The 25,704-nt window shown below is 39.1% G+C and overlaps 1 protein-coding gene across 1 annotated transcript; it reads right to left on the minus strand.

The window, feature by feature from the left end:
• Positions 1-808: 808 nt before the first annotated feature.
• LOC124972245 (A-kinase anchor protein 17B-like) lies at positions 809-25,409 on the minus strand. The gene is made up of 5 exons (XM_047536517.1): positions 25,030-25,409; positions 8,326-9,094; positions 6,720-6,850; positions 4,900-5,134; positions 809-2,791 (listed from the first exon to the last, which is right to left on the minus strand). The coding sequence occupies exons 2-5, from the start codon at positions 9,076-9,078 to the stop codon at positions 1,160-1,162; spliced, it is 2,751 nt and encodes a 916-aa protein (XP_047392473.1). The 5' UTR covers positions 9,079-9,094; positions 25,030-25,409; the 3' UTR covers positions 809-1,159.
• Positions 25,410-25,704: the final 295 nt, after the last annotated feature.

Below are 25,704 nucleotides of genomic sequence, written 5' to 3' on the forward strand. Positions count from 1 at the left end.
TATCTTCTCTTCCCAAGTGCCATTATTGGTGCTCCAGGTTATTGAATATTCATTTTGCAAATCCCTCTAGTTATATCACTTCAATCCTGTTGCTTTTCCATGATGGAAAGACATGGGGTTCATGAAACAAATAAACAAAAAACTGTTAATGGTTCCCTGCCCATTTAAACCACAAAGGACAATCAGAACCCCTTTTAGATTCTTCTTCCAAAACTTTGTCTCTAAAAGGAAAACTCTTTGAGTACCATTGACATATATTAATAAGATGAATTACCTTCTAGTGGATACTCAGAAAACTTTGATGTCATGAAGAAGTCTATGCTGTAACTGTTGTCTCTTTTTTTTTATCCATAATTATTAATAAATAAAAGTGAGAAAGGTCTGTTATTGCACTTGGTGTTTCTGACCAAATCAAAAAACATAAAAGGGTCCTTATTTGTTCACTATTGTCCTCTTTGAAGATAAATTATACTGAATGATGATGTTGTGACAGCTAAAGAGCCATAGAGGGCTATCACAACCTTCTCAATGTTAATCTGCTCCTTCACTGGCGCCAAATTAAAGCATTAAAAAAAATAGTCTGTCCTGGCCAGGTGCAGTTATACACACCTGTGATCGCAGCAACTCAGGAGGCTGGGGTAGGAGGATCTCAAGTTTGAGACCAGCCTCAGCAACTTACCAAGACCCTGTCTCAAAGTCAAAAATACAAAGATCTGGGGATGTGCTCAGTGATAGAGCATCCCTGGGTTCAATCCCCAGTTCCAAAAAGGAAAGAAAGAAAGAAAGAAATCTTTTTAGGGCTGGGGATATAGCTCAGTTGGTAGAGTGCTTGCCTTGCAAACACTAAAGCCCTGGGTTCAATCCCCAGCACTAGAAAAAGAAGAAAAGAAAAGAAATATTTTTAAATCATGAAGATTTGCAAGCACATTGCTTTATCAAGCTTCAGGATTCAGAGGTTTTATATTTCCAAAGCTTGCCAACACACCTGCAGTCATTTTGATCTATGTTTAACACTTTGGCAAGAGAAACAAGGTTTTGCATTTGACCCTGCTCAAGCTCTTGCTGTGTAGTTACTAACTACATAGTTATATTTGGTTTTTAATTTTCTTATTTCCAAATCATTTATTGTAAATAAGAGTGTTCCTGATCAAAGTAGTCATCAGAACATTTGAAAATATAAAGAACTAGTGTAGTTGTTTCCTAAATAGTTTCGATAGTCAATGTGCTCCTGACTAGTATGTCTAAAATAATAATTATCAGAACTGAATATGAGATCTTTAGAATTCTCATGTCTTTTAAGCCTTCTTGCATCCTGGTTATAGTCTGCCTTCCAAGGACTCACTCTTCTTTTGGGAAAATATCCCAAATAGAAAGCATTAGCACTTTTTGATGTTATTGGCACGTGAGAGGTTCTATAGTTCACATTCTGGTCCAAAGCACTCCTGCTAACCCTCCTCTTCCTTGTGATGTCCTCTAATTGATCACTGGAACTGGATTCATGGTAGTAGCTTTCATCAAACAAGTAATTGGGGGCCATTTTTCTCCTTTTTTTGCTGCTGTTCTTCTCATCACTAATGGAATTGCTTTCATCCTCGAGCCATGAACATTTTGATTCATTCCTAGACCTCTTGCCTGGTGTCTTAAGTTTGTGTTTAGAGTATTTTTCCTCACCATCTCGTTTCCGCTCTGAATGCAAGGTCTGCTGACCTGACCTAGTTTTTCGTTCACAAGTAATGACTTCATCTGTATCAAGAGCTCCTTTTTGGGGGAAGCTATGGTATATGGTCACAGATTTCTCTTTCTCCTGTTCTTTCACACTAAGAGTTTCACTGAAGCATTCAGAATCACTACTAATTTCCTCTAAAAAATCTGTCAACTGCACATCTAAGCCTACTGACCTAGAGGGTGAAGAATCTTGACTTTTCCTTTTGGATTTGGAATCTTGGACCTGGTCAGCATGAGTCTTTTCCAAGAGATAACTTTTTCCATCAGTTGGAGACAGTTGATCACCAGTTTCACTGGCTGTATCCTTGCAATCATTGTTAAGTCTCTTAGTGCACTCTTTGGTATAATCCACTTTCCTCCTGTTTTGTGGTTTATCTTCAGGATCCTGAGTACCTACTTCTGACCAGTAATCATCTTCCTGAACCTGTTCTCTCCTTTCCAGGTTTTCTATTTGGCTTAAATTGATTGGGTCATGCCTGCATTTTCTCAAATTTATCTGAAATCCATTTCCCTTAACATGAACGTCCCTCTGCCACTGACATGTGCTCGTTGTGTGACTTGGTTGTAGGCAGAGCCGGGCATATTTTGGAGTCTGATAATAGTTTAATAGATAGTTAATAAATTCATCTGTGTCATAGATCTTCTCTTTCTTGCCATGGTCTCTCTCAGAGAATCTTGAAGAATAGGATTTATTAGAACTGTGGTGGTCTTCTTTTTCAAGAGACTGACCTTGAATCATTGTAATTTTTAAGGAATTCTGGTCAGAGACAAAACTGTATCCATCATTTAATGATTCTGCAGTCCTCTCTCTTCTAGTTGAATATCTTAATTTTTTTCCCCGAAGGCAGTGGGAAAATTGATGTAAGCGAGCCCTATTTCGTTTCTTTATTTTTTGTGTGTGTTTATTGTCTGACTTGGCAACCTGGTACTTTGGCATTTCTTCTTGATTTGGAAGATGCTGAGTGTTGAACTCTTCTTCCTCCAGAATTTCCAGTGTGTTCCCTGAAGTATAAATAGCTTCGGGTCCTGTAGCATTGACCTCCTGTGGGTTAAATTGTGCTGATCCCTTCAAAGAAAAAGATTAAAAATCTCATATGAAAAACTAAATAGATGAAAAAAAATTCCCAAGAAAATTGAGCTCTCTGACATTGTTCTGAAGAGATTTCTAATACCCCGGATAGATCCAAATTAGGACAATATTGCACTGAAGAAATGGGAAGTAGTAAAATAAATATCTGCATCTAATATGAGCTACTTTAGGTCTGTGCCCTTCCTTATATCACAAGGTACCACACTTTACATGACCTTCAAAGCACACAACCCTTCTTCCATTTGTTAAAAAATGGATGAACCTACTATTCTAGGTATCATAATAGCAGATAGACAAAGAGAAATAAACATTCTATAGCCCTCCCAGAAATGTCCTAGCATGAGAAAGGATTGATGGGTTAAATACGTGTCTAAGGATCAACAGACTGTCTCTGTTTCTGTTTTATATTCCAGCCTCTTACTACGGAGTATAGGGGAGAGTATCTTTCAGTTGCCTTACCTCACTTGCTTCATTACAAAGCAAGCCCATGAGGGCTAGGAAAGTAGTAAAGCAATTGCTCAGCATGTGTGAGACCCTAGGTTCTATCCCCAGCACCATAAAAAAATATATAAAAAATAAATAAAAAGCTTCAAGTAGCAAGCATGGCCGTGACCATGGTTCTACCTGAAATCATATCTGTGATGCTATCTGTTCTGCACAACTACAAAGCAGGTAAAAGGTGCTGCCCACGCTGCCACCCCCACAAGTGTTTGTACTGTGCTCCCACTCACACCTATCCTACATCAGGGCACAGTGCCTGCCCATTACCTGGGATTAAAACCAAGGGACCACATAATCAGTACAAATATTTAATGAGACTCGGAATTAGACACTACACCCATTTAAAGAGATAAATTCTTTAAAAGGAGTCGCCCTCAGCTATCATTAAGGTGAACTAAAAAGATGCAGCTACCCTTATTATACATGTAAATGTGAGATTTTTCTGATCCTGATTTCACTGTTTGACTGTTCATACTAAGGAGAAAAACCAAGGTGGCATAAAATTAACTCTACCTATTGACATTCTCTCTTTATATTTACAAATGCTAAATTAGATTTTTAAAATTTTTGTTGGTACTGGGGATTGAGCCCAGGGGTACTTTACATCCCAAGTCCATTATGTATGTATGTATGTATGTATGTATGTATGTATGTATGTATTTAGTATTAGGGGTTGAACCCAGGGATGCTTAACTAGTGAGTCACATCCCCAGCCCTTTTTTATATTTTATTTAGGGACAGGGCCTTGCTAAGATGCCAAGGCTGGTTTTGAGCTTACAATCATCCTGCCTCAGCCTCCCATGCTGCTGGGCTTACAGGCATGTGCCACTGCGCCCAGTACTTTTTTATTTTTTATTTTGAGACAGGGTCTCATTAAGTTGCTGAGGCTGACTTTGAACATGCAATCCTCCTGCTTCAACCTCCCAAGTCACTAAGATTATAGGCATGTGCCACCATGCCTACCTAAACATGAATTTTTAAGTTAATACTTTGGGAGTATTTCTGGCTTTGAATTCAGGACATGAGCCAAGTTTGTCTGTCTTTAGGAACTCAGAAAGGGAAAGAAACACTTTCCAAAAATGAAAATCTCCAAACAAAACAAATGCTCTGTGAGATAAGAAATTCCTTACCAAATAGTTCAAGAATAGACTAATATAAGCTTGCTACAAGGCTCTCCCTTCTCATCCAAACATGTCACAGATGAATGGACAAGTAAAGTTAATAGAAGACTGCAGTCTAACACCCACACCTTTCCATTGCCTCCCCTGGCATTTTTCTGTTACTGAAAAGTCAATTAACTAGCTAAATTGCTCTGGGTAATACAATCCTGAAGTTTAGTAATACAAAGTTATATGTATGGTATAGCAGATTTGGCACACCACTCCTTTAGAGAATGTAGATACTCCTTGTAGAAATTCACAGTTGGGGTTATTAGAGATCAATTGGTTTTAAAGAAACCCCAATGAATGCCATGAGTCTTCCATGGAGTTGATTTTCAATAGACCAGTGCTTAAATGAAAAGGTTGGAACTCAGAAAGGTTAGTACCTACCCAAACTGAAGAACAATTGGGAAATAGTCCTACCGAAATTTTCCTCAGAAGAACCTGTAGCAATCGAAGGGCCTCAACCCTCCTCTGAGCCAGCAGGTGCTTCCTCTTCTCCCATTCTTCTGAAGAGTCCGGCTCCTCAGGTGCCTCAGCTTTGGCCTTCACCTTCTGCTTCCTTGGCCTGTGGCTGTCCCTCTCCTTCAGGGCTCGTCTCCTGACCCTGGCCTTCTTCCTCTTTTCCTGGGCTTTCCTCTCCTCATCTTTTCTTTTTCTGGACAATGATTAAGATTAAACCATTCAAAAGGTATTTATTAGGCATTTGATCTCCTCTCTCCTCCTTCCCCTGTAAGGGGAGGACAGATCATTTAGGTTTCCAGGAATCTACGACTGTTAACCCAAAACCTAGCATAGACAACTTAATATAAATAAATAAATAAATAAATAAATAAATAAATAAATAAATAAATAAATAAAAGTACTGTAAAGCATTGGTCAAGGGAGAAATATACATAATTTTGTTGATCAAATACAAGCATGTAAAGGAAATCTTATGCAAAGATAGACTATCGAAAGAAGAAGAGGAAGAGGAAGAAGAAGAAGGACAGGAGGGCGATTTCAAAGGAGGGACTCCATCCTCCACATTCTCAAACCACAAGCTGTGACAACAGGACCCAGCTTTCAAAGTGATTTCATTTTTCTTGAGAGTGAAACCTTCTGTGAGTTGGTTTCACATAGGCAGTTAAAGACAAGTTAAGGCACTAAGAAAATCTTCAGGATAAAAACTGGCTTCTGGCCCATACTATTTAGCACAGAATATTATCATAAAAACATACTGACTTAAGAGAATATGGTCTTCAATGCCTTTTTTTGAAAATTAAAATTAATTCAGTTAGGTCCCAATGGGAATGTGGAAAGAGGAAAGAAAGAGCAATTACCTGAGTTAGGACTTAGCCAAAAGACAAAGGACTGCCTAAATGGAATGCTCAACCTGAAATTTAGAGGAGGACAGTATCTTGACTGGGCTCAAGTTCCCTAGCTGTCATCTCAAGTAACTTCTATTACCCCACCAGCCAAAAAAGTAAAGGGCACATGGAAGGGTACTGTTAAGCTCCTTTTTTGAATGTTATAATTTACATGCAAGAGGAGGGACCAGGAGGTAAAATTGGTTTTCAGAGTCCTATACTTCTGGCCCATCTGTACCTTCTAGGCAAACCTTTGGAAATTCAATACTGCCTTCTAGGCTTAAGCCCCTAAACTGGGAAACAATGATAAGCTCAAATAAATAAATGTGGAAGCTCCATAAATCCACAGAAAGAATTTAGGCCAACAAGAAAAATGGTCCCAACAAATCCATGACTTTCTTGCCTATGGGTTACTTTGATAAATGTGAGTACATTACCGATGGTTTGTTGACCATTTTATAGAATAGAATCTTTTCTAAACTGATTTATTATTTTCAATTGGTAGGCAAATAATATGGTAGATTATAGGTAAATTGATAAAAATTTCTAACTTGGTAGGTTAGGATTTTTACTATAAAAGTTCCTGGGCCTTTTTTAAAAAATAATTTCTTTTTAGGCATCTTAATCTGGCTTAATCTTTTTAGGCTATCTTAATCATTCCTTATTGCTTGTTCTCCCTTACAGACATTTTTTCAGTCCTTCTTTTTGACTATTTTATCATTTTGGTTTCATAACAGCACAATTTAAAGTCTTTAACCTTCAATGGAATTTTCCAGTCTGTATCAATATCTGTCCCCCACCTCAATATTATCTATCATGTTTAGCTATACACCCAAAGGAATCAATCCACAAATCAAAAGAAAAACCCTCCTTAGTTAAAATCAGACTACTTACCTTTCAGCCACTTCCTCTTCTCTTCTCTTTTCTTTTTTCCTTTCTTCTTCCAGCTCTTGTAATTTTAGCCTTTCCTGATTTCTCCTCTTTACAGCTCCTTCACTGAAGTGTTTGGTTGTGTCAAACATAACCTGCCCCCAAACAGTTTAAGGTTGTATTAGAAAGATTTGTCAGTCGACTGGACATGACCCAGGCCAGAGAGATAAAACAAAGAGGGTACACAGCAATTCAAAACCAAATGAATTTGAAATGTTCTCTCTGCATCCCAGTACCCACATTGTTCCACTGATTCTCAGCTACCAGTTGAACGGTACTTGCAGACACTCAGATTTTCTTTAGTAGAACCCTTCAGTAAGTATATCAAATCAGTACTTGAACTTTTACAATTTAATTTGTCAAACATATTTCAATAAAGATGTTAAAAGAAACCCTTGGGGAGATTAGTTTACATATGGTCATAGACAGCATCACAGTACCAATATCAGCACAGTCTAGAAACCTCTGGTTTGTTATAAAAATCAACTGAGTTACTGCATTTTTTTAATTACCAGAAAGAAAAAATAGCTTATTGGGGAATGGGGATGGGGATGGAGAAATACTACAAGAAAACTGACCTAATGTGATGTAAGATGTGACTACCATGATTATTAAATTACTTTTCAAATCTTAAATAAAGTGAAAGTCAGACTGAGATAAACTGATTTGCTTAAAAAATAAAAGCAGTTCAAAGTAGCTATTTAAATCTATATGAGAATGATAAACAACAAATTTATGACCATGGTTTCCTTTGAGGGGAGGAAGGGAATGATCCAGGTTGGATACATAGAAGGGAAGTGCTCTTTCATCTTTCTAATAATGCTTTATTTTTTAAGCTGAGCAGTGGTATAAGAGTAGTCATTATAATTTTTGGTATACGTTTTTCTTGCTGAATAGCTCATAATTTTAAAATATGCACTTTAATGTAAGTGCTTACACATGGACACACACACACTCACACACACAAAGCTAAAAGTACAAATTCATGTTGAAGATTGACTTAGAGAAAAAGGAAGGTATAGTGACATCTTCCACTGCTGAGTTAAGATTTCCAAAAGTAGATGATCAAAGCATTCAGACATCAATGAGATGACATGACTGGATAGACAGGATGATTTTGAAAGTAAAAGATCCAAATCTGGTAGGATTATGTTTTAGCAGTTACCTGACAGACATGCTGAACATATAAGTTGTGACTCCAGGAGTAATAAGGGAATAAACTGTTCTCTTTGTGGTTATAAACTGCATGCATCCCTCTCAGCAACTTGACTAATATAACAAGCATATGAGATAGTTCATAGGAGCCACAAATAATCTTTTAATTCCCTCAAGAAGCTGCAGCAGAGCCCCAGATTGTAATAACCATCATGCCTGATAGTAGAAGGAGTGTTCAAATCAAGACTATTTTTCTCTCTAGACATCCATTTATCAATGACAACACAGTCTTCACATAGGTTATTAATCAGAGCCTGGTGGAATCTAAGAAAATTTATTCTAACTGCTTCCTCCTATCTTTGAATCAGGATCACCTGAAAAGTGGGAAATAAAAGAAAGTCTGGCTACTTCTTACCTTAATGTTACATGCCAGAGCTTTCCCATCATCTCCTTTAAGCATCAGCTTCATTCCTCGAAGGGACTCCATGGCTTTAATAAAGTCCGTTGACTCCTGGTACTGTATAAAGGCCTCAAATGTCTGCAAGCCAAAGCTAAACCCCCCAATGCTCCCACCAGTCATCACTTCTCTGTAGGGGTCAAGCATGGGGATATCCACATTCTTGATCTTCCCGAAACTTTCAAAGACTACCCGAACAATCTCTTCACATGGCTTCTCCCCACTGGAACCTTTTGGTGCAAACCATTTACAGGGCAAGCCTTCAAAATATATGGAATCTGGGCTCTTATCGTGGTCCTGCTCTTCAGCCCCATCACTCAGTGAGGCTTCTTTTTCCCTGGGGAAGTGTTCCCACTCTCCCAAGGCATCTGTAGCCACTACTTTTAAGTCTGTTTTCAAACCATTTAGCTTGATGATCTTCCCATGTAACTTTGCCTTTAGGATTTGAACCAAACTTCTGGTTTCAGCCTCACCCTCAAATCGGATAAAGTCTTTTGTACTCTTGGAGAGCCGAACTGTGGTGAACTGGTCAGGGCAAATCAGGCTCTTTAGCTGGTCAAGAACTTCCCAGTTAGAGAAGGGCCTCACAGGATCCATACTTTCTGGGAGCAATACACTGATCATCAGTTTTGCTATGGGCTTGAGGTAGAGGTGCTGAGCTGCACAGAGCTCTGTTGCCTCAGAGTTATCATATACCACTGTGACTGTCATGGTATCCTCAGACCACCTTAAACGGCAAAAGAGAAAATTTTGATACAAATGGAGCAAGATACAGATTTGGATTGTGAAACGGTACTTGAATTGCTGGGTTTAGATCTTTACTAGGGGTAGAACTAAAACAATATCTTACAACTCATAGAACTAATAAGTAATCACAGTAGGGATGCAGGATACAAGGTTGATACAAAAAAGTCAAGAGATTTCTTATATGCCAACAACGAGCAAGCAGAACTTGGTATTTAAAACATGATACCATTTATATTAGCATCCAAAACAATGAAATATTTTAGTATAAATCTATCAAGTGTGCATAAGATCTATATGAGGAAAACTGCAAAACTCTGATGAAAGATATCAAAAAACTAAATATGTGGTCCATGGATAGGAAAGCTCAAAGATGTCAGTTCTTCCCAACTTGACCTATGAATTCAGTGCAATTCCCATCAAAATCCCAGAAAGTTATTTTATAGATAACAACTTATTGTAAAGTTTATGCAGAGAGGTAAAAGACCCAGATTAGTCAACTAAATATTAAAGGAGAGGAACAAAGTTGGAGGACTGACACTATCTGACTTTAAGACTTATGGTAAGGCTGCAGTAATCAAGATAGTATGGTACTGGCAAAAGAACAGACAAATAGATCAATGGAACAAAATAGATTCCAGAAATAGACCCACATAAATACATTCGACTGATCTTTGAAAAAAAAGAAGCAAAGACAATACAATGGAGCAAAGACAGTCATTTCAACAAGTGGTGCTGAAACAATTGTACATCCATGTGACCTTGGATATGCTGATGACATTTGGATGCAATGTAGGCATGATCTTTTATATCTGGTGAGTGGAGTCAGTCTGACTGTCTGTCTGTCTGTCTGTCTTCTCTCTCTCTCTCTCTCCTTCCTGATCATCATTTGAGCTGCTTTCCTCCACCACACTCTTCCACCATGGTGTTCTGCCTCACCTTGAGCCCCAAAGGAATAGATTTGACAGTCTATGGACTGAAATCTCTGAAACTGTGAGCCCCCAAATAAACTTTCCCTCCTTAAAATTGTTCATGTAGGTCTTTTGGTCACAGCAACAAAAACAATGACTAAAATAGGCAGTTTTGTTGTTAGGCAAGAGTTCAGGGATACCAAGATGGCAGAGACAGGGTATTAGAAAAGCCACTGGAGGACAAGGAGCCAAGTCTCATCCTTGTTTATAATAAATCCCATTATCATGACAACTCCTGCCACTGAAGACTTATCACCATGACAACTCTTACCGTATGTTTGGTATTTTAAAATGACAAATGGGGGTAAAGTGGGAAGTTTTCTAATTTGGTTTTCTAAAGTAACTAATGGGGGAAATTGTCAATATTCTAATCATGTATCATAAGGTAACCAATGGGGGCAAATGGGGTAAGATCTTCAATCAGGTCTGTATAAGGGAGAGACTGCCTCACAGCTCAGCATAAAATTTCCAGAGATCAGGGCCTTGAGCTCCTCTCTCTTGCTTGACCCACTCTGCTTTACCTAATGGAGTGCTGCAACCACCTTCACCTTCAATAAATCTGAACTTTGCCTGTTACTTGAGTGTGTCTTGCTCAATTCTTTGTTCAGAACACCAAGGACCTGGACCCCAACTGGACACCCTGACGATAACACTATGAATGAGAACATAATGGTAAAAACATATTGTTATACATGTGCCCAAACTCATAGAATGTATAAGACCAAGAGTGAATCCTAATTCAAACTATGAATTTGGGGTGATAATGATGTATCAATGTGTTAGTCAACTGTAACATATACCATTCTCGTGAGGGATGTTCACAATGGTGGAGGCTATGTGTGTGGTGGGGCAGGGGATATATGGTAACTCCGTACCTCCTGCTCTATGAACCTAAAACATCTCTAAAACATAAAGCCTAGTAATACTACTACTAATAATAATATCTAATTTTTATTTAATAATATTTAGTGTGTTTTAGAACTTTCAAAGAGTTTCCATATATTCTATCTCAGTTTCCTTAATGATAAAATAGAGAAAATAGAACTTTTGGGAGGATTAAATAAACAAGTATAGGTAACATCCTTATAATAGATCTGGCACACGGAAAGTTTTCAATAAACATAAGAAATAGCAGTTATTTATTAGTGGTAGTAGTCTTGCTTTATCTCATTTTATTTATGAAGCAGCCTGTAAGAAGTGATTATCATACCTGTTTTACAGATGGGGAAATTCCAATAGAGTCAAGGAAATTAAGTGGCTTGCCCATACATTAAAACTCCAAAATTCCAAATCTTGAATCAATTATACACTTGATCTCAAATGTAAACTTCCATAAAAACTTGCTGGGAGTTGTATACAACAGGGCAAGGGTAAAATACATGTGGTACATTAATGAATGTGCACCCAATTGATAATTCTAACACATACACTTGATTTAGCATGCTTTGTCCAGGTTGGTTTCCAAGTCTTTTTGAAAATTTTCATTGGTACATTATAATTATAAATAATGGTGGTTTTCATTGTGACATATTTTATATGCACATAACATAATTTAATCAATTTCATTCCCTAATAACTCCTCTTTCAGGAATGAGGATTTATGCTCCATTTGTGTACAATGTGTCAAAGTGCATTCTACTGTCATGTATAACCAATTAGAACAAATAAAAACAAGTAATTAAAAAAACTCCTCTTTCCCTCCTTTCCTCCCTCCCCATGACCTCATTGCTCTACTGTACTGGTCTCCCTTTCATTTTCATGAGATTCCTTTTTCCACTTTTTCTCTCTTTAGCTTCCAATTATGAGAAGAAACATATGACCTTTAACCTTCTGACTCATTTTGCTTAACATGATATTCTCCAGTTCCATTCATTCTCTTGCAGATGACATAATTTCATTCTCCATTATGGCTAAATAAAACTCCACTGTGTGTATATACCAAACATATTCTTTATCCATTCATCTGTTAACACAAACCTAGGCTGGTCCCATAATTTGGCTATTGTGAATTGCACTGCTATGAACATGGGTATGCTTATCTCTAAAGTATGCTTACTATAATTCTTTTATATAACTAATGAGGAGTGGCATAGCAGGGTTATATGGTGGTTCCATTCCTAGTCTTTTGAGAAAACTCCATGTTGATTTCCATAGTGGTGATACTGATTTCTAATCCTACTAACAGTTTAGAAGTGCTCCTTTTCCCCCATGTCCTTGCCAACATTTTTATTGTTTGTATTCTTGATGATTGCCATTCTAGCTGAAGATAAAACATCAGCGTAGTTTTGACTTGCATTTCCCTGATAGCTAAAGATGTTAAACATTTTTTCATATCTTTGTTGTCCATTTGAATTTCTTCTTTTGAGAAATATGTATTTAGTTCATTTGCCCATTTATTCAATGGGTTTTTGGATTTTTTATATTAAGTTTTGGAGTTCTTTATATATTCTGGATACTAATCCTCTGTCAGAAGTATCTGCCAAAGATTTTCTCCAATTCTATAGGCTTTCTCTTCATTCTTTTGTTTCTTTTGCTGTGAAGAAGCTTTTTAATTTGATACCATCCCATTTATTAATTCTTGGCATTATTTCCTGAGCCTTAGGGCCCTATTAAGGAAGTCATTGGCTGTACCTATATATTGGAGAATTGCCCGATGTTTTCTTCTAGCAGTTACAAAATTTCTGGTCTAATTCCTAGGTCTTTTATCTACTTTGACTTGACTTTCATGTACGGTGAGAGATAGGGAACAATTTTCATTCTGCTACATATGAATGGATAAATAGTTTTCTCAGAACCATTTGTTTTAAAAAAGGTTCTCACCAATAGATATGTTATCCGGACATAAAATCAGCAAGGATATTTCAGTTTAAAAAATACTATAAATCAAATGGACCTAAAAGATATCTACAGAATATTTCATCTAATAACAGTTGAAAATACTTTCTTCTTAGCTGCTCATGAAACTTTCTTTAAAATAGACCATATTTTAGGACACAAAGCAAGTCTTAGCAAATACCAAAAAGTCAATATAATTATTTGCATATTATCAGATCAAAATGGAATGGAAAAATTATAGAAATCACTGAAACACACTGAGATTGAACAATGTGCTTCTGAATGATGAATGGGTCATAGAAGAAATCAGAGAAGAAACTTAAAACTTCTTAGAATTACTGGGAATAGAAATACAACATACCATAATCTCTGAGACACACTATGAAGGTAGTTCTTTTTTTTTTTTTTTTTTTTTTTTTTTTTTGTACCAGGGATTGAACCCAGGGGCGCTTAACCACTGAGCCACATCCCCAGTCCCTTTTATGTTTTATTTTGAGACAGGGTCTTGCTAAGTTGCTTAGGTTCTCACTAAGTTGCTGAGGCTGGCTTTGAACTTGCAATACTCCTGCCTCAGCCTCCCAAGTTGCTGGGATTACAGGCAGGCACCATGGCACCTGGCCTATGAAGGAAAATTTGTAGCACTGAATACCTATGTAAAAAAAAATCAGAAAGATCCTAAATAAACAACCTAATGATGCATCTCAAAGTCCTGGAAAAATCAGATCAATTACAAAAGAAGTAGAAGGAAGGAAATGGTTAAGGTCAGAGCCAAAATTAATGAAATAGAGAATTAAAAAGGATCAATGTAACAAAGAGTTGGTTCTTTGAAAAGATGAACAAGATTGACAAACCCTTAGCCAAACTAACCAAAAAAAAGAAGAGAGAGAAGGCCCAAATAAATAATCTTAGAGCTAAAAAATGAGCTATGCCACATATATCACAAAAAAATTCAGAGGATCACTAGGGGCTATTTTGAAAATTTACATTCCATAAATTGAAAAACATAGAAGTAATGGACAGATTTCTAGACACATATGACCTACCCAAATTGAACCAAGAGGATATAGGAAACTTAGACCAATAACAAGCAATAAAACTGAAGTGGTAATAAAAAGCCTTCTCTTTTAACTTTGTATACTTCTTGCTTCAATTTTTAAATGTTTACAGTAAGCACTGTTAAGTTTGCTTTAAAATTTTTTTTGATTAAATGCAGAAACATGTAATAACAAGCTATTAGAAGGATGTAAATTACAACTTCTGATACAAACTTGTCTAGAAAAGGTTCAAAACAGATTAATGCAATAGCAACCTCCCCACCGACCAAAGACACCCGTCTATCTGCCATCAGTGTAAATGCTTATAGGAATCTGACCCTATAATCAAAGTTTGTGTGTGAGTCATGACTGAAGCCTGGGAGATTAGAATAGGACTTTTTGAGCAATGAAGTTTCACTTGGCAATTGCAATAGTAGCTGCATCACAAGTTGCAGAACTTATTTATGAAACTGCTTTGTTGAGACATAACTGATATACAACAAACCACATTTCATAACATATACTGTGCATATATCAAAAGTGTATGTTTTAGTAAGTTTTAACATATGTACCCATGCTCATAAAACTATGATCAAGATAGTGAAAACACTCATCATCCACCCAAATTTTCTCATGCTCTTTTGTAAACCTTCTTTAGCCTTCAGCAATCACTGATCTGGATGCAAAATGCTTATGTCCTAACTGACTTATTTGGTAATGTAATAAAAATAGATTTTTCTGGAAAATACTCATACAGTGCTAAATTTCAACAGGTATTTTCCTCTGAATCAGAATGCTTTCTCAATTCCAAACTAAATGTACCAATCTTTATCTAGTTAAAGCTTTGTAGGGTCCTACTTTGCTCTCGAAAATAGGCCTAAAAAGGTTTGTATCTCCCCCCATATGATACCTGTTTGTAACTCTGTTTAAACCAAATAAACATATGATACATTTTAAATTATATATTAAATATATTATATTTAATAAAGTGTATATTAATTATATGTTATATTAATTAAAATGTATCTGCCAAAACATTGAGACCAATTTATTAGGCTATTACTATTAGATTATTTGATTATTTAGAACTATTATTAGATTATTTAGAACAACCTAACTTACCCTCTAATTTACTTTTTAATATTCCTGGGCTTTAGGTGACAGTAATGGTAGAATTCATTAACATTCCCATCATTTTCACCATTGTAATATCCATGATTCATTTATTCAACAACGTTTTCAGAGTCTAATATAAACCCAGCCCTGATGGAAAAGAATGCCATTATTATGACCTTCATAAATTAATCAAAAGGTCAATTTTAAAAAAAAATTACTGGTTCTTTTTAGTTACACTTAACACTAGGGTTAATTTTGACATTGTTATAAAAGCATGGAATATAATTTGCTCTAATTCAATCTCCAGGGCTTCCCCTTGCCCTCCACTCCTCTCTCCCCCTGTTCCTTTCCCTCTACTGTACTGATCTTTCTGCTATTTACTTATATAGTTTTAAAATTAATGTCTTGTGGATGTACGTGATGGTGAGATTCACTGTTGTATATTCATGTATGTACATAGGAGAGTTAGGTCAGATTCATTCCACTGTTCTTTCCTTATCCTGACCCTCCTCTTTCCCCCTCAATCCCCTTCCTCTAATTCACTGACCTTTCTCCTATTTTGTTGGAATTTCCCCTCCCCTCAAAAGGTCAAATTTTAATAAATATTTTTAACTATTTCCCAGTTCTCTTATGTTTCACGTTTCCACCCTCTCCACCCTCCTGCACACATCTTTCTGCTAGCTTTGTGATTAAGAGCGATACTACTAAAATAATTTATTCCTTAATATTTTTAGATAGGCCCTTTAACCTTAAAAGGAGGTTCTTTAACCTTAAAAAAATCACAGTTATTCAATAATGCTTACACTGTGTGCATTCTAGCAGTGTCTTGTGTACATAGCTTTATGAAAATATTTCACTCAACATGCTCCCAATACCAGAACTTTTCTAGAAGATTCTCAGAGAACATACTGCTTTCTCTAATCACCTAGAACCACATCCTCCTTATCACTGTATCTAGTAGCAAAGCTGGCTAAATAACAGTAGACTAAGAGACTAGGGGAAAGGTAACAGATGGAAATGTCCTCGTAAGCCTAAAACAGTTGTTTTAACCTGCAGTGAAAACTCAATAAATTCTGCACAGACCATCCAAAGTCATTCCAACACCATCTCTCATTTCAGAGCATATTAGACAGACTCATCTTATATCTCTCAGGGTTTTAAAATCAAATTAACTTTGAACACTGAAAGTACTTGAGTCATAAGTATCCACCCATTCATTCTCTCTTGTTCTTTCTCACTCAAATATTTGCTGTCAGAGTGTTTAGTGATCTGAATGAGGCACATTTTAAAAACAAAAAATACAGGACAATCTGCATAATTCAATATCCTCTTTTGAAGTAGGTCTTGGCTTTCTTTATTCTCCAGACTTTTGAACCTCCAAGTTAGTCATTTTAAAAGTATTTTAGATGTGTAAAATTATAGTTATGTAAGTCAGCAGGGCAATCAGGTTTTGTTAGGGTCAGATCAACCTAGCAAATTTGCAATTTTCTGGTTGTATAGAACCCCAGGAAACCTAGTGCAGTGGCATATGCCTGTAATCCCAGCAGCTTGGGAGATTGAGACAGGAGGATCGCAAGTTCAAAGTCAGCCTTAGCAACTAAGCAAGGCCCTAAGCAACTTAGTGAGACCCTGTCTCAAAATAAAAAATAAAAAGGGCTAGAAATGTGGCTCAGTGGTAAATTGCCCTGTGTTAAATCCCTATTAACCCCCCTCCAAAAAAGAATTCCAGAAAGTTTTGACCAAATATAAATAGTGCATGGCTCTTTAGTCAAGATGCCATGGATGAACGTTCAAGCATTCTGACACATCATTAACCCAAACAACATTTTAAAAACTGAGGCTGACCATATGCTGTGATCTTTGAATAATTTCAAAATCACATCATTAAAATGAACTGTACTCAGTTTTGCAATAGTAGGAATATGGCCAATATGTAACCATCTAAACAACCAAATTCCCAGATTTAGATGGTATTAAAAGGATTATTGGGCAATGAAGATTTCTGGAAAGAAAAGAAGTGACTTGTGAAGATCCTCGGCCATTCAGTAATGATAATTTGCAACAGTGAAATATTAGGGTTTTACCAAGAGAATCTCTTCCAAAGAAACTTACCTCTAAGGTAGAGTTTAGTGTGGGGATTTTTTTTTCTTGGTACTAGGGATTTAACCCGGGGATGTTTTACCACTGAGTTATATCCCCAGTCCTTTTTATTATGCTATTTTTGAGACAGGGTGTCATTAATTTGCTGAGAGCCTCCCTAAGTTGCTGAGGCTGGCCTCACACTTGTCATCCTCTTGTCTCAGCCTCTCCAGTCACTGGGATTACAGGCATGTGCCACCACACATGGGAAATTTTGATCTTGAAATCAAGAAAACTGGATTCATGTTAGTTCATCTCTCTGGGCAACTTCATTTTCTGTTTTTTTCCCCCCTGTGTCAAAAGACTCTCCTAAGGTTTCCTTTATGTGATGTTTGTGAAAGCAAAGTGTTTTGAGTATTTCTGAGGCTAACAGAAAATAAACTAATGTTAAAAAAAAGGGTTGTATTCAGCGTTTTGATGCAAATGCATTTACATAACTCTGAATGCTGCTGAGCACAGGTGTCCTCCCCTGATAGCAAGAAAGGGAGCTATTTTTAAAAAACTGTATGTACAAAGCAGTGGGCAGACCTGTTCAACCAGTCTTTTAGTCTTTTACCCCTTCTTCAGCACTTTGTTGAAAAACACCTTTTTCCAGACACCTCCAGCCAAGAATGCTGTTTTATACCTTGGATTAATTCACCATAATGCTACTGAAGTTGACTCATTGCTTTCTGCTTTCTCTTCTCCACATGACTCCCTGCCCTCCAAAAAAGAAAAGAAAAGGCCATCATGGATATAAAAGAATGTGACTGAGTATCTTCCATACTTTTCCCTCACTTACTGAGTAATCATAGGATTGTTTGTGGACAGTGCATCTTATGAAATTACCAGTGTTTTGCTTCCAGGTTCTGTCTTCAGTCTGAAAATTCCCCGCTGAATTCCTGCCCACAGTCGCCATCTACAGGAGAGAAGCAACCTTCACACGGGACCCAGCTTTGTACTACCAAGTTTCTGAGTACATCAGCATTTCCCAAGCTTTTTAAAACTCCAGGGTGAATTTATTTGAATACAAGTCCCACAGAACCACATATTACCGAATACCTTCTGTGGAAAATGTGATCAAGGCAGGAAAAACTTGGGAGGTCACAATTCATGTGAACTCTTCATGGTAATCTGTGGAATCCAAACCAGGCAACACTCTGCCAGAAACAGGTACAAAGTCAAAAGTGGATGAAATGGTACAAAATAAGTAAAACAACTGTATATTTACAACCTTAAGCATGAAGAGTCTGAGATTGACACAGTTTTACTTATATACCATCATAATCTGGTTTTGTACCTGTTTTTATTAACAATTCCAGATATTGATATGGTTAACACATTTCTCACTTTTCATGCCTACAGAGAGTTCCTGTAGAAATTTGATAGCAAAATTTTGTAGAAATTCTATAGAGAATTATTACAGATTTGGTTAGAGATATTCCCCCTCCATGAAGATTTGTATTTTCTAATTTTTTTCCTGAAAGACCACTACCTTTTTTAAAGGACTACTACCATAAGAAATAACTACCATGAAATTATTTGTACAGATATTCACAAAAATGATTTCCTCAAAATATATTTTCAAATCTATTTTGTCAAAGAACAAGAATTCATTTATATGGCTCATTAACTATTGTCAAATTGGTCTCCCGAAACATTAAGTCAATTAATCAAGTCATCAGCAGAATGAACATGCCTGTTTCCCTTGCAGCCCTACACACATTGGATCATTATGACATTTATGTCTGCTACCTTTATTAGTATATAATGGAAACTCCAAGTAGCTTTCATTTGCATTTAATTTCATGTAGACAGAAGCTCCAGCCAACCTTGTATCCATATTCCACTGCCTGTTCAATATCTCCAGTTGAATATTTCATTGGCATCTCAGACAAACAAGTGCATCAGAGCTCTTACTTTCCATCCCCCAAAGATTTATGTCAGACTTGCTCCTTCCCACCTAGTGATTACCATCTCCCTAAATAAAGTCACCATCCACTCAGGTGCTTAGACTGAAAACCTAGGGCTTATTCTTCCCTTCCTCTCTGATTCAATCCTTCTTCAAGTCCTTTTGACTTTACCACACATTCCAAACCCAATTCCAGCTTCACTGCTACATCCTAGGTCCAAGCCACCACCACTTGTCACCTGGATTATCGCAATAGCCTCCTCTCTATAGTCTCTTCTTTCATCCTTTCTCCAACAGAATCTATTCTATGCACTAACCAAAGTGATTTTTTTAAAAGTCTCAAGGACTAGAGGTGTAGCTCAGTGATAAAGCTCTTGCCTAGCAAGGATGAAGCCCAGGGTTCCATTCTCAGTACTGCAAAAAAAAAAAAGTTGTTTTTAAAGAAATAAGTAAATAAGAACCTTAAGCCAGACCATGTCACTCCTCTGTTCAAAACTCTCCAGTAAGCTGGGCATGGTGGCACATACCTGTAATCCCAGTGACTCTGGAGGCTGAGGCAGGAGGATGTCAAGTTCAAAGCCAGTCTCAGCAATGTATCAAGGCCCTGAGCAACTAAACAAGATCCTGTATCTAATAAAATATAAAAAAGGGTTGGGAATGTAGCTCTTGGGTTCAATCCCTGGAGGGAAAAAACCCTCTACTGGCACCTCTTTCAACTCATTTCACCTTCTCCCCTCCTGCCTTTGTTCTCTCCATCCAGCCCCACTGACCTTTTTATTGCCCCACTAATGCACCAGGTTCATTCCACAGGGTGAACTCGGAATTCCCCCTGTCTGAAAGACTCTCCCCCCAAGATTACTTTAGGTTGATTCCTTCTCATTTTTTTTTTCAGATTTGACTTGAATGTCACCTCAGAACATCTTTCCCTGAACACTCTGAAATAGAATTGGTACCATCCCTGTCACAGCAACGTATCACCCCATTTTATTTTCCCCATAACATTGAAGCTATGCATTCACAATGTGTATTTGTCAACCTGTTTTTGTCTGTCTGTCCCTTCCCTTCCCAGTCTGTAAGATCCATGAGGGCAGAGTTGCATGTGTCTGGTTCACTAGTATATCTGAGCCTAGGACAGTGCCTGGCTCATATAAAAAACTAACAAGGCTAAATCCTACCTAAAACAGAGACTATTCAAAAGCTGCATTTCAAAGTATGACTTCCATATTTTAAATGCTAAAATTAGCACCTGCAGACCAATAGTAAAATGATAATGCAGATGTACATGCTCTTTGGACTCCTAGAGCTACTAACATTAATGAACATTGAGATAAATTCAGGTATACCTACCAAACACCTACCCAGTTAGACATTTTGAGGACTACAGTGATGAGTCACCCTTAATGAACTAAGTCTAGAAAGAGAAAAGACCTATAACTTTTTTTTCTTTTTTCTTTTTTCCTTGGTACTGGGGATTAAACTCAGGGGCACTCAGCCACTGAGCAACATACCCAGCCCTATTTTGTATTTTATTTAGAGAGGGGGTCTCACTGAGTTGCTCACTTTTGCTGAGGCTGGCTTTGAACTTGCAATCCTTGTGCCTCACCTTCCCCAGCCACTGGTCTTACAGGTGTGCACCACTGTACCCAGCTAGGACTTATAACTTTTAATCAGAATATGAAGAATAAAATGGTGAATGCCATGAGAGGTATAGGGTACTTTGGGCCACAGATAAACAAAAATGGTCTTAACATTCTTCACATGAAATGATTGTTAGAATTCCTGGGAATGTGCTTTGTGGGTTTAAAAAGTACCACTAATGGGACATATATAGTAACAATTGCACTTGTCACAACAGCCAGCATAGGAATGGTCTCCACTGCCATTTGCTAAGCAGTGGGGCAGCAATGCTTAATGCCCTGCAGTTCCTGAACAGACTTGCAAAATAAAGATCTTCCGATGACAACACAGAAAGGACTCCTACCTGTCCATCTAGAAGACACAGAATGTATTCAGGGACTTCCAGATTAATATTTCTAACATGTTGCCTTCTCAGGTAGTCACTTCTGAGTTATTTTCCCCCCTGAATTTTCTATATCATTTTGACCCAGATCCTACAGTCATCAAATATTTAGGGGAAAGAAAACTTGATTCCAAGAAAAGGATGAAGAAGAATAGCAAGGCCCACCACAATGTCTCTGTAGGATCTTAGACTTCCAGTCCCACATCAGAGGAAAGATACCACTCACAGAAAATACTCAATCCCTAGCAGTCAGCCCTTCCCCAATGATGTTCTGCATGCCTGTGTGTTATGATTATTCTCATTTCACAAAGACAGTTCTACTGTACCTCTGATAATTCTGTAATTACACAGTAAAGCAAGAAGCTAATTTTGAATTAGAATCTTCCCTGGTGGGAGCTCCTTTCTCTTGAGCAGGAATTCAGAGCCTACAGAGTCACATAGCTCCCAGGAATGGGGGTTGGGGACTGGGCAGGGAAAGCAGAACACTCAGCCCCTAGCTAATGGGGTCAGTTCTGTCCAGCTCTGCTCTCTGGAGGTGAAACATAATTCAGGCCTTCTAGCATCTTAAGATAGGCTGGAGATTCCAGTTTTTATTGAGATTTTTAGCCTTTTCAATGTTGACCCCTATTTCCATTGCTTTTTCAAATAGAGTGTAGGCTGAAGCACATCATCTAGGCCTGAATTTGACCCAAGGCCCCTAGCTTGCTCTTTCTGCACACTGGACCCAGGAATCTGCTCAGTTGAATGCATTGAGTATTCCCCCAAAGAGTCAGGATATTAAAAAAAAGAAACAGCTAAATGTACAGACAACTAGGTAAGGGACTCAAGAAAGGAGGAGCAGGGCACAGACTCAGGGACCCAGGTAGGACATACCAGATGATTGGTACCACTATTGTCATGTTTTTCCTTGCTTAAAATTTCTCAACCTCCCCTATTCCTTACTGCATCACAAGTTCCCTCCAAGGCTCTCCAAAACATGATCCCCACACCTTGCCAGCCCTATATTTTATCATGTCCCTATGTTCATCCTCCATTCTAGTTGACCAGTCTTCCTTGAATTCCTTCTATGATGATGGTCTGTTCAGTCAAATATCCCCAAATATCCATTGAAATCCTACCCACCCTTCAAAACTTTGCTCACGCTTCACCTCTTTAATGAAACCTTTCCTGTGACAGTAAAAAGCAAAAATGCTTTTGAGTTCAAGGTCTGGTGTCAAGCAGACCAAGGTTCAAATCTCACCTCCACTACTGATCAGCTGGGAGATATCCTTGAGTTTGTTACCTAAATGCTTTGGGCTTCAGAAGATGATTCATGCTGAATATCCCTTATCTGAAATGTTTAAGACTACAAGTGTTTTAGATTCTGGATTTGGGAATATTTGCATAATAGATAATTAGATATCTTGGGGATAGGATTTAAGTCTAAACATGAAATTCATTCATATTTCACATACATGTCATACACATAACCTGAAGGTAATTTTATATAATACTTTTAGTGACTGTGTTTTGACTGCAGCCTGTCACATGAGGACAGATGTGGAATTTTCCACTTGTGGTGTCATTTCAACAATCAAAAGATTTTGAATTTTGGAATATTTTGGATTTCAGTTTTTGGTTTAGGGATAGCCAACCCAAACAGTGTGCATGCCCTTCTCTCCCCCCACCCCACTCTCTCTCTCCCTCTCTCTCTTCCGTACAGGATTTTTGAAGGATTACATAAAATAATGCAAATAAAGCACTTACGCTCCAGCAAGTGACTAATTAATGTGAACTCTTATTGTTATTATAGCTACTCAATTTTCACTGACCTTCCTCTCCTTCTGTAAGTGCTCCAGCCCTTCTGCTCCCTCTTCTGGGCACAGCCCCACAAGATTCCATTTAGTCCATATTTACTCTGTGATCCAGGTATTGACCTGCCTCACCTGAAGCTTAGCTTTAAAGCTTCTTAAAGTGCCAGGAGTATGTTGGATACAACATAGAATCCATAGACCCAGGTGGACACTGAATCAAGAGTTGTGCAACTAACACCACCTCTGAAACAAGTCAGCAGAAGTCCCTCTCTCCAGCAAAGGCAGGAGTGCATGCTGGGAAGATAAGTATGTAGTTAATCTCAGAGGCAGAGAACTGCACCAATGTTTAGATTCCCCCCCCCACACACACACCTTCTGTTATATCCAACATGGCCCTCACTTCTGCCTTCCCTAAACTTCAAGCCTCACCTTCCTTCTGATGCTTGAGATAAACACAGAACCAGTCAAAGTTCACTCTCTTTACATGAGTATATGATGAGGAACCTGAACAAACAGGCTACACTGCAGGTGTGATCTTTGACTAGGACTAAATGGAAAGCCTGTAATCCACTACTACAGAAGCAAGATGGCCACTGCAGGACCTGTCCCCCTCCCTCGTCCCATTGGAGTAACAAGTCCAGCCCCATCCATCTTGTGAGGTATGCAGTAGGTGTGACCCCCTGGGCACCAGTGCCCACAGTCTTATTCCACATCTCACTTTTCTCTCTGTTTACAAGGATTAAAAGAAAAAGAATTTCATGGAACTTACTCCATGCTTCAGGTTACTCCATGTTTCAGGGGACCCTCCGACCCCAAAAAAAAGCACAGAAAAAATGTGACCACTGAAATGTCATATCCTTTAAAAAGCAAACAAAACAAAACAAACGAACCCAGAATCTGAGAATTCCCAACTACATTACCCCAAGAATGGTTTTCCAAGCATGAAAACTGAGCCTTACCCAACTGTGCCTTACCAACTGTGCTGCATGAGTTTACTTTTTCAACAGCATGAGGTTTCAAAGTTAGATTTAGATGCAGGCAGAAATGGACAAAATGGACATGATCTTTGAGATTTGATGTCGTATGGAAAATGAAAAGGCCAGAAGGGTAACCAACTCCCTTACTGGAACCAGTGTTCCAATACAAGTTGCCCCTTGGAGTTAGCAGCATTCAAAAGTTCTCTGGTAATGATCAGTTTTAAAGGAAGTTACAAAAAGCAGGCAATAAAATGTAAAGCAGGTAGGGCTGGGGTTGTGGCTTGGTGGCAGAGTTCTTGCCTAGCATGTGTGAGGCACTGCGTTCAATCAGCACAGCATATAATAAATAAAATAAAGGTATTAAAATTATTTTTAAAATATAAAGAAGGTGGGAGTTCCAAGGACCAAGACTATGATTCCTCTGCGTGCAGGAATGGCAGTTTTCCCCACAAGCATGGGCCTCCCTAGCTTACTTCTTCCCCGCACCCCTCTGCCCACCAACCCAAGCTCAGCACCCAGCAATCCAAATGCCTTGTGGGTGACCCTGCTCTCTTAGTCAAATTAAAAGTCTTATTCCACCCATGCTGGAAAACTCCCAGTGGAGACAGAATGTCTTGAGAAGTCCCTGAAACCCAGGACCTAGTCATCAGGGGGACCGGTAGGGACAGTGGAGCCCTGCTAAATGGATGAGTGCAGAGGCAGCAGGGAGAAAGTTGAGAGCCCAAGCCCTTGGCATGATGATCTAGCAGGAGAGGGCACCTTCAGTTCTCATTAGTGGGATGACACTGCCAACGCACTCTAAGGGAATGCCTCGCGTGACCTCAGCTGTAGCAGCCGCCAGAGTGAGCCCTGGAGTGGGTGCCAGAGCGCCCCCTACTGCGGCGCCAGGGCCAGAAGAAGCGCAGCAGGGTGAAGGAAAAGGACCAAGGGAAGAGACTAGACGCATCTCTGGAAAACCTAACTCCGCTGGGGCTGGAGGGGAAACCCGGATCCCCGGCATAGCCCCTCCCCAATCCCCACCGAGGGTCTGGTAAGGCCCTGTCTGCGAGGCATCCACAGCTCCGGTAGGCCAGGGCGGACAGCCGACACAGACGCAGTGGGACGTGGCTGCCTTCTCTGCGAGCAGAGCGTAGGGCATTTACCGGGAGACTCAGGAGCCGTTGCGTCTCCACTCTGGGCTCCTCTGGGATAGCGGGTTTGCCACCACCACCGCCACTGCCGCCGCCGCCGCCCCTCTCCAGCTGCAGCAGTAGCCACAGTCCACACTCCCAGTCGCTCCCTGCGACTGTTGTCCGCGAGGCCAGCTGTTGAATGGCTCGCGTCGAGCGCACCAGGAGCATTAGAGTCCTCGCTGCATCCAAGTCCGCGACGCAGGCGCGCAGCCGGGTGCCAACGCCCCGCGCACCCCTCGCCCCGCTGCGGCCCTGGCGAGCTCACAGCGACGGCCTCCCGGCTCGGGGCTGCGGGCTGCGGGCTGCGGGCTGCGGGCTCGCCTGCCTGCCCGCTTGCTCTGCTCGGTGGGCTCTGGCCAAACCAATTGCCTCCCCTCGCCGGCTCCGCCCCCCTCGCTTCCATCCTTCAACTTGCCCACAGGACCAATGGCAAAGATGGACTAGTCCCGCCCCTTTGATTTCCCCAGGGCCAATCGCCTTCTCAGGAGGAACCATTCAAATAACCCCGCCCCTCTAGTGCGGCAAAGCAGGAGCCAAAGTTTATCCCAGTACGCCGTTGCCCCTGACGATTCTCAAGCTTTGGCCAGGCTTCCCACCCTCTGGCTCTCACAAGGTTACAATGATTTTAAAGACTGCAACTTACCT

The sequence above is a fragment of the Sciurus carolinensis genome, chromosome X, assembly GCF_902686445.1.
Source record: "Sciurus carolinensis chromosome X, mSciCar1.2, whole genome shotgun sequence".
Classification (NCBI taxonomy): Eukaryota; Metazoa; Chordata; class Mammalia; order Rodentia; family Sciuridae; genus Sciurus; species Sciurus carolinensis.

What these genes read in the sequence shown, in the direction of transcription:
- LOC124972245 (XM_047536517.1), bottom strand. Translation starts at nt 9,078, where the DNA reads ATGACAGTCACAGTGGTATATGATAACTCTGAGGCAACAGAGCTCTGT. An exon ending in GAAGAGGAAGTGGCTGAAAG is followed by an intron (nt 5,135 to 6,719) that starts GTAAGTAGTCTG and finishes ATCATTGTCCAG; the next exon opens with AAAAAGAAAAGATGAGGAGA. An exon ending in TTCTTCTGAGGAAAATTTCG is followed by an intron (nt 2,792 to 4,899) that starts GTAGGACTATTT and finishes TTTTCTTTGAAG; the next exon opens with GGATCAGCACAATTTAACCC.